Genomic DNA, 8,779 nt, shown 5'->3' with positions numbered 1-8,779 from the left:
CCCCCCCCCCCCCTGCCCCCACCCATACAGGCTGCCCAGGGACCCATGACTCCCCCCTGGATCCGCCAGGCCCCTCCACATGACCCCCCAAGTCTCCCAAATGACCCCCCAGGGTCCCCCAAAGCTGTCTGACCCCCCAAAGGCCCCCCCAGACTGCACCATCTCCAACCCCTCCTCTGCTGAATCCCCAGGATGAACCCCAAAAGTCTGCCCACTAGTTTGTCTACCAAGACCAAGGTTGTCTTTGGCAACCTCCAGCACGGGAGGAGCCAGGACACCTGGGCTCTTCGGCCTGGCTGCCAGAGCTCCCACCAAAACCAGACCCCCTCACTCTTGATCTTTTCCTGCTTGGCCTCCCACTCCTGGCGCAGCTCCTCACGCAGTCGGTTCTCTTCCTCCTGGGGGCAGAGAGCTTGTGGGAAGGCTGGGGGTCCCTGGGGGCCCCCAGAAAAAAATCCAGCCAAGCCTGGTAGGTTTAAATCTGGAGCAAAGCCAGGTGGAGGCCAGTGCAAATATACAGTACATGGGCTTATTCCAGGACAAAATTACCCCAGGATTATAGGACCAGAACCAGGACACATGGGTTCCATGACATGGCAGGGTTGGGGGGGGAGGGCCCGGCGGCACTATGAGCCCGGATGCCTGGGTTCCCCACTTGTGGAGCCAAAACACCTAGGTTCTGTGCTAGTATGAAGAGGGTCTCACAGCAACAAGGCTGGGAGCTCAGACACCTAGGTTTTCTAGTCTTAGGAGCAGAACACCTGGGGTGGGGGGGAACCCATATGCCTGGGGTCTCTTGGGAATGGGGCTGGGAGCCTGGATGCCTGGGTTCTCCCACAGCTCTGGGTGGGGAGTGGAGTCTAAGGACTCAGAGCAGGGTTCAGGGGAGGCTGGGAGTCTGGATACCTGTGCTCTCTGGTCACAGAGCCAGGACACCTGGGTTCTCTCTCATGGTGGGGTCTGGGGGGTCATAGCAGGGAGGGCTGAGAGCCTGGATGCCTGGGTTCCCTGGCCTAAGACCCCAGGGTACCCAGGTCCTTTCCCTGCCCCTGGATGCCTGCATTCTCTCCTGGCTTGGGATGGGGAGTGGAGCCTGGGTAGGCACAAGGAAGTAGGGCTGGGGGCCTGGGTTCCCAGCCCAAGATGCCAGATGACTGGATCCTTCCCCCACCCATTACCTCACGGTCCCGATCTGGGAGGAAGCTGGTGTCCACATCTGGGTTCTTCCCCAGTTTCCGTCTCTTAGGTGGCTGCTCTGTGGGGGGGGAGGGGGGCACGCTAGGTGAGCCCTGCTGAATCCCCCTGCTAGCACTGGAGTGTTCCAAACCCCATATCCAGACCCACCATCTTTGTCGGGGTCATCATCAGGGGGAGAACCAGTGCCTTCCTCACCCCCCACCTCCTCCACCTCCTCCTCCTCCTCCTCTTCCTCCTCTTCCAGGGAGAAGCTGAGGCTGGAGATCTGCCGCTTCTGCTCCTGCTTCAGCGCTCGCTCCCGCAACCGCTCCAGCTTCCTACAGGTCCCAAAAGCAAGGTGTTGTGGCAGCCCCCCAGGACCAGGGGAGGGGGGGCGCTGAACACTGACCCCAAAACACAGCCCCTCCATACCCCCACCTGCCCTGGAGGGAAAAGGGAAGCCCAGGAGTTTCCCTTCCGGCAAGGGGCTCTCTAGGACTGGGAAGCTACAGCCTGGATACCTGGGTTCTCAGAGGGGGGATGGGGGCAGAGCAGGAAACCCAGTTGCCTGGGTTCCCTTGGGGGGAGAGAGCTGAGTGCCTGGACACCTGAGCTCTAGAACAGAAGAAGGGACTGGGAGCCTGGATGTCTGGGTTCACTGAGCGGGGTCACTGAACATAAGAGTAGGTCAGTTGGGAGCCTGAATGCCTGGGTTTCCTGTGTGGAGGGGAGCAGAGTGCCTGGATGCCTGGGTTCTCTAGAATAGGAGAAGTGACTGGGGAGTAAGAGAAGGTGGGGCTGGAAACCCAGATGCCTGGGTTCCCTGGTCCTCCCCTCCCCACCAACCTGCCCCCGGCCCTCCCTGCCATGACCCACCCCCCAACTGTGCTCACAGCTGCAGCTCCTTGCACTGCTCCCTCTTGGCCAGCTGCCGCTCCCGCTCCTTCACCAGCGCCTCCTGCTTTGCCTTCATGTCGTTCAGTGTCACCAGCCCTGGGAGGGGAGGCCAGATGCCCGAGTTCCTTGGGGCACCCTGGCACCAGGAGGGGTGCGGGCAGGAGAGGGGTACCACCCCATGATGCCTAGATGCTCGAGTCGCCCAGCCTGAGAACCAAAATGCCTGGCCTCTCTGGGACGGGGGTTGGAGCCCAGATGCCTGGTGTGTCTCGTCTTAGAACCAGGATGCCTGGGTCCCATGCCAGGACCCTAGTGGGAATCCCGGACACCTGGGTTCTCTTTGCAGCTTCAGAAGGGGTGTTTCAGGCTCGCAGGGTAAAGGGGGGTGGGGGGTGTCTCCTGGATGTCTCCCAGATGCCTGGGTCCCATCCCAGGGGCCTAGTGGGAATCCTGGATGCCTGGATTCTTTCCGTGGCTCTAGGAGGGGCATGGGAGATGAGCAGGCTAAGGGCAGGGGTCCCCTGGATGCTTGGGTTGTCTTCACAGTTCTGGAAGAGATGCGGAAGGCTGGCAGGCTAAGCGGGGGAGTGGGGTGCAGTTCCCAGACACCTGGGAAGAATGTGGAAGGCAGGCTAGGGCTGGGGTCTCCAGGACACCTGGATTCTCTGGTCTCAGAACCTGGACACCTGGGTCCCATCCCTGGTTCAGCAAACCCTGTAGGGCCTGTTTGAGAAGCCTGGGTGCCTGGGTTCTCTCCTTGGGTCTGGGCGGACCTGGCAGAGCAAGGGTGAGGGGCACCTCCCAGACACCTGGGTCCCTTACCCACAGTGCTGGATTTGAGCTCAGCCTCCACCGCATCATAGTGAGCCGAGAACTTCTTATCAATGTTCGACTTCATGATGTTCTCCTGGGGGAGAGGTTGGGGGGCAGGCCAGTCCTGCACCCACTGCCATGGGGAGCCCCTCTGCCACTGACCCCCAATGGATCTCACCCCTACCCATCCCTTTCCTCTCTCTCCAGGCTTTTAGTCCTCCCAGTGCTTCCCCCTGAAATCCCTGATGCTCCCACAGTATAAACTGGGTTTGACAGTGCCCCAACCCATTTCCTTGGGAACACTGCCTCCCTGAGTCTCTCATGATTGCACCAGTCCAAGACCCACCCACCGTAAGCTGGCTTGGGGAGTACAGGTGGAGCTCTAGGGTGAACTTTGGGATTTTGGGGTACAGGGAGGTCCTTCCAACCTGTTTCCCAAGGGTTACTGTTTCTCCCAAACCTCTCAGGCCCCCTCCACCAAGTCCCAGACCCTCCAACACCACAGGCTGGGGCTTGGGATACAGGCTGAATTTGAGAGTACACATTGGGTCTTGGGGTATAGGTGGTCCCCCCATCCCATTTTCTGGAGGACAACACTTCTCCCTGGCCTCCCACCCCTCTCCTCTTGGATCCCTGACTCCCCAACACTGTAGACTGGGGGTTAGGGGTAGTTTAGGGTTTTGAGGTCCCTCCAACCCATTGCACAGGGGATAATGCCCACCCCCTAGGCCTCAGCCCCCTTCCCCCATTGCACAGGCTGGCTTCAGAGACACAGGCTGGGGTTTTGGGAGTACAGGGGGTCCCTGCAACTCATTTCCAGGGGGACGCTGCCTCTCTCCAACCTCTCAGCCTCCATCCTCTGGATCCCTGCTGTCCCCAGAACTCAGGCTGGCTTTAGGGATTCAGGCTGGAGGTCTGGGGGATGGCCCAGGGCCCTCTGCGGGAACGCTGTCTTTCCCCAGCCACTCAGCCCCCCCACCAGGGATCCCTTTTCCCAGGCCCCAGCCAGACAGAGGGGTGCAGGGGCCCCCAAACCTCAGCAATGCGCTGCCTCATCTGCTCCATGTGCTCCCGCTGCCGCTCACGCTTCTTCATCAGCTGCAGGGCTCGGCCGGCCTCGCTCGCGGCCCCCTTGTACTGCGCCATGGTGGTGTCAGGGGCTGGGGTCAGCGACCAAGGCTGGTGGGGTCGGGGTAAGCACCTGGGATTGGGGGGGCAAAGGCAGGGGCCAGCACTTGGGGGGGATCAGGGCCACAGGTCAGTGCTGGCCAGGGGGGCCCGGGCAGTTGGGGAATCCCTAGACTTCAGGAGGGGGGGCACCCCTTGCTGGTGACGTAGGCGGGGGATCCTGCTACCGGGCGCGGTTGTGACCTCACTGCCGCGCACCGTGACGCACGGGAGAACGCGACACCCGGAAAGAGAAAGGCCCCACCCCGTGTCTCCAACGCGGAAGTAGGGCTATGCAAATCGCCTGCCGCGGTCTGGAACCCAGCCGCCGCCGCGGGGCTGTTTGACAAGGTGGCAGAGCACGTTGGGCAGGGGAGGGAGCACTACCGGAAGTGCGGGGCTAGGGCTCGCCTGGGCGGACAGGCCCCGAGAAGAAACCGGAGTGGCTCGCGCATGGGTGAATCTGGATCAAGGCAGCGCTTTCCTATGACGCGACTGAAGGGAACCAGGCAGTGTCCGACGGCGTGTGAACGTGGCTAATTAGGGTTAAACTGGACCCCCTCCCCACCTAGCGTGTCGACGACGACCTGTCCCCTCCATAATTCGCCAAAAGGAGCTCCCCTTCCCCAGGCCCCCAGCAATCACCTCCACCCCCCCAAAAAAAAACCACAAACAAACCACCATTGATAAAGTCTTGGGGGTGTCAAGGTCCCCAAATTATCCCCATTGCCCCCTTCCCATCCCCAGTCTAAAGAGCAGCAGCACTTGGACCTCTTGATTAATACATTAAATTACAAGCAGCAAAAAAAATTTAAAAAAGGGATTGGGGTAGGCATATCTGGCCCCCCAGGGTCCAGCCGCCAAATTCCAGCACACAGACACACACACACACGCACACAAACCTTGTCACACAGGGAGAGAGGAGACAGGTGTGGGATCTATTGGGGGGAGCCCCAGTATCCAAGACACCCCCCACTCTCTTGGAGGGCTCAGGTATCTGCTAAGAGCCCTGGGAATGATCGACAGCCTCCATTACTCAAAAAGCCAATGCTGAGGTGCAGAGGAGACACTGCACATTAGACACCATGGGGGAAGAGACTGGGACTCCCAGTTAAGTGCCAAGTGGGGGAGGCGGGATGGTACAAAGCCTGGGCCCCAAGTAACTGAGGGGTGCCTCCATCCCAGGGACTCAGGGATGCAGGGAATCCTGGGTAGCTCCAGGTCAGGGGAGGAGAAGGGCTCAGATGAGAAGGTGGGTTGTGGGGGGATCCCCAACAGATTAGGGGGTGCTAGGGCTCCCCCCATTTTGGGCCTAGGGATGGAAGTGGGAGTCTCCACACATTGGTCCCAGGAGAGTATGGTGGGCTGAAGCCACCCTGCCTGGCCAGGGAGGCTGCAAGGGGGGGGGGGGGGGGGGGGGGGGGAACGGGACGGGAATGATGTGGGGCTCCAGGTCAGTGCTCATCTTTGCCACCGAAGACATCATTTTGACGCTGCTTTATTACCTCAAAGTCAAAGGCAGAACCCATCACGCGCTGGAAGAGGTCCTTGATGTCAGCACACGTCTCAAAGTGGGTTGTGGCATCATAGGACCATGAGCAGAATACCTTGGGGGAGGAAGAGATCAGTGTCCTGCCCCTACTTTCTGTACATGCCCCACCCCTTCCTGCAAACGTTTCACCTCCACTTCCTGTGTGGGCCCTACCCTTCTCCCACCAGCCCTATCCCCACTTTCTATACAGGCCCTGCCCCTTCCCTCACTTTCTGTACATACCCAACCCTTTCCTGTACAGCTTTCACCTCTATTTCCTGTGTGTGCCCTGCCCATACTTCCTGCACAGGTCTTGCCCCTTCCCCACTTCCTGAACAAACCTTACCCCCCTCCTATACAGGCCCTTTGTTTCCCCCCACTTCTTGTACAGATCCCACCCTTTCCCCATATCCTAACCTAACCCCTTCCCCCACTTCCTATATGGGCCCCACCCCTTCCTCACTTACTAAATACTCCACCCCCCCTCCCTATATAGGCCCCACCTTTCTCCCACTTCATATATACACCCTTCTCCCACTTCCTATATACACCCTACCCCTTTCACCCCTGACTGTCACTCCCCCACACAAGCCCTTTCCTCTTTCTTGCACTTCCCAAGCTTCTCCCACCTACCCTCACCTCCCCCTGGGAATCTGGGCTGTCCCAGGGGGACAGGAGGGTCATACCTGGCTCTCAGTCCCATCATCTGTGGGTTCGTAGAGGTCACTGATGGATACAAACCTGGGGAGGTGGGGAAATGCAGGGGTGAGGTGTGATACTCTCCAAATAGTCCCCCACCTACCCACCTGAACACCCACCCTGGGCTCAGACCCCCTACCTTGGCCTCTGAAACCCCAGCTTCCACTCCATAACCCCAACCTCCTCATTCCTGCCCCCTAGTTCCTCCCATATGGCTTACTCCTGCCCCTTGATTTCATCCCTCAGACTTCCAAGTGCCCCCACACACCCTCTGCTGACCCTTAACCTCATCCCCACAGCCCCCTCATCCTGCTGCGCTTCCTAGGTGCTCCCCCCACACCCCTGCTGTTGACCCTTGAGCCCCCTGACTCCTGGGGGGGAGATCCTCACTTCTGTGCAATGGGCTGTAGCAGGGCCAGGGCAAGGGTCAACTTCTCCTCAGGCTCTGGTGTCTCCACCGTGGTGCTGGCAATGGTGATAAACTTCCCTGGTGCTGCCACGTTGTGAGCCAATGACACTACACACACAGATGTCTGCACATGTATTCACACGTGAGTAAGGGAGAACAACACAGGCTGTGGTCACCCAGGTCTGGGGGGGATCTCCTTGTCTCCCTAGTGGGGATATCCCCACTCCAGCCCTGCCCACTTGTTGACATGCCCCATTTTGGCTCTGCCCCCAGTGGGTGTGTTCTGTAGTAGCATCACTCCCTTGCTGGGCATTTCCTGTCTCCTGGTGTGCCTGTCTCTCCCCTTGCTCCTTATAGGTGGTTCCTCTAGCGCTGTTCCCTGCTCTTGCTCCATCTTTGGGGAGCATGTCCCAATCAGTGTCCTGTTTCCCCTCTGCAGGTGAGTCTCCCAGTAGCCCCACCCCCTGCTGACTCTATCTCCTCCAACCTCTTGTACGAATGCCCATCTCTAATTTCACCCCCTGCTCAGCACTTGCCTGGTTCCACCACTAGTAGGTGTCCCAAACTAGCTCTGCCCCAATAGGTGTGTCCTCCCACCACTCAACATCTCTCCCCTACAGTGCCTTAAAGCTGGTACCTATGTAACTCCACCCTTCCCCTGGCCCCACCCCTATACCCGAGCAGCATCCGAGCTGATTCTGAGGCAGGATAATCTGGCAGGAAGTAGTGTCTCCGGTGCCAGCCACGGGGTGTGCAAGAAGGCAAATGGCAAGGATGATGCATCCGGCCCGGCGCAGACGGTCAGGGACATAGCTGGGGTCGCACAGCACCTGCCGGCACCGTGCCACCTGAGGGGGAATGAGGGACAGGGAGGTGAGGCAGGGGACCCCAGTCTACCCCCCGCAAGATCCAGATCCCACAAAGGCACCAGGGACCCAGGACTGGGCACCCCAGGTCATTCTCAAAACTAGTGACACGCCAAATAGCATCCCCAACACCCACCCCAGGTGGCTGGAAAATGCCCACCCCCACACCCCCAAAGCACAGTGCCCCCCTCCCCCCAGCCCCAAGGGGTGTGTAGAGGGTCTGGGGGGGGGGTCTCCCCTGCTCACCTCCCCTTCAGAGCGGACCCCAACCACACGCCCATTCTCCATCAGAATCTCATCCACTGGCCTGTTTAGCATGTAAGTACCCCCATAGATGGCACTCAACCTAAAGAGGGTGGGGTTCAGGGGTCATGGACCTTGGAATCAGGGGCAGGCAACTGGCCACCCCAGCTTCCTTGGGGCCCCCTCCAAACTCTCCAGGGCTTCCCCAGCCTTGCCTGACCTCTTGACCCATGCTCCTACATATGCTGATCCCTGACCCACTAACTGCCCCTTGATCCCTGACCCCATCCTATCCAAGTGCTCCACACCCACACTGCTGATCCCCAACCTCCCAACTCCATCTAACCCCTGCCCCTTGACCCCTTGCCACCTTCAGTCCAACTCATCCACCTGCCCCCCAATCTTGCCTATCCCTACACTTTGACTCCCTTTTGCCTCACTCCCACAATCCCCCTGTCAATCTGGCCCCCACTCCTTGACCCCCACCCCCCTTGTGTCACTAATCAGTACCAAATTTTGCTGACCCTAGCCCTTGACCCCATCCCGTGCCTCAACCCCACAATCCTATAGTCTGCTGACTCCTGCCCTTTGACCCCCGACTCCATTCCTTGCCTCACCCCCACAATATTCCTAGCCTACTGACACTACCCCATGATCCCTGACTATCTCCCTTATCTCACCCTCTCCATTCTACCCACTGCACCCCACAGCCATCACTCGCACATGCATGCTGTTCACCCCTGGCCGTTGACCCCAAACCCCTGAACCCCAAGCCTCCCCCCAGCCCAGATGAAGCCCCCACCCCTTACACCCAGAAGCCCCCAGACCCGCCCAACAGCACCTGGCGAAGCCCTGGGGCAGCTCGCCCAGCCCGTAGAGTGGGTACAGATAGGGGCTCTTGCCATAGCATGCCAATGATTCGCTGTACAATTTGATGTGCCGGATGGGCTCCTCACACGGCTCGTCCAGGTAGCTGAG

The 8,779-nt window shown here is 59.6% G+C and overlaps 2 protein-coding genes across 2 annotated transcripts in view; both read right to left on the bottom strand.

The window, feature by feature from the left end:
- FAM50A (family with sequence similarity 50 member A) overlaps window positions 1-4,231 on the bottom strand; it is a 7,252-nt gene extending 3,021 nt beyond the window's left edge. The window contains exons 1-6 of the mRNA XM_006029328.3: window positions 3,922-4,231; window positions 2,896-2,980; window positions 2,070-2,169; window positions 1,345-1,514; window positions 1,179-1,255; window positions 332-398 (exon numbers count right to left, since the gene is read on the bottom strand). Of these exons, the coding sequence (XP_006029390.1) occupies window positions 332-398; window positions 1,179-1,255; window positions 1,345-1,514; window positions 2,070-2,169; window positions 2,896-2,980; window positions 3,922-4,032 (610 nt within the window). The 5' untranslated portion in view covers window positions 4,033-4,231. The remainder of the gene's footprint in view (window positions 1-331; window positions 399-1,178; window positions 1,256-1,344; window positions 1,515-2,069; window positions 2,170-2,895; window positions 2,981-3,921) is intronic.
- Window positions 4,232-5,473: 1,242 nt separating this feature from the next.
- Window positions 5,474-8,779, bottom strand: part of GDI1 (GDP dissociation inhibitor 1) — a 6,159-nt gene continuing 2,853 nt past the window's right edge. Inside the window, 6 exon segments of the mRNA XM_006029327.3 lie at window positions 5,474-5,660; window positions 6,271-6,325; window positions 6,674-6,816; window positions 7,361-7,540; window positions 7,805-7,904; window positions 8,643-8,774. Of these exon segments, the coding sequence (XP_006029389.2) occupies window positions 5,508-5,660; window positions 6,271-6,325; window positions 6,674-6,816; window positions 7,361-7,540; window positions 7,805-7,904; window positions 8,643-8,774 (763 nt within the window). The 3' untranslated portion in view covers window positions 5,474-5,507.

The sequence above is a fragment of the Alligator sinensis genome, unplaced genomic scaffold (genome assembly GCF_000455745.1).
Source record: "Alligator sinensis unplaced genomic scaffold, ASM45574v1 scaffold1023_1, whole genome shotgun sequence".
NCBI classification, from domain to species: Eukaryota; Metazoa; Chordata; order Crocodylia; family Alligatoridae; genus Alligator; species Alligator sinensis.
The sequence above is the reverse complement of the archived record's forward strand: the minus strand, read 5'-3'. Positions and strand labels throughout refer to the sequence as shown.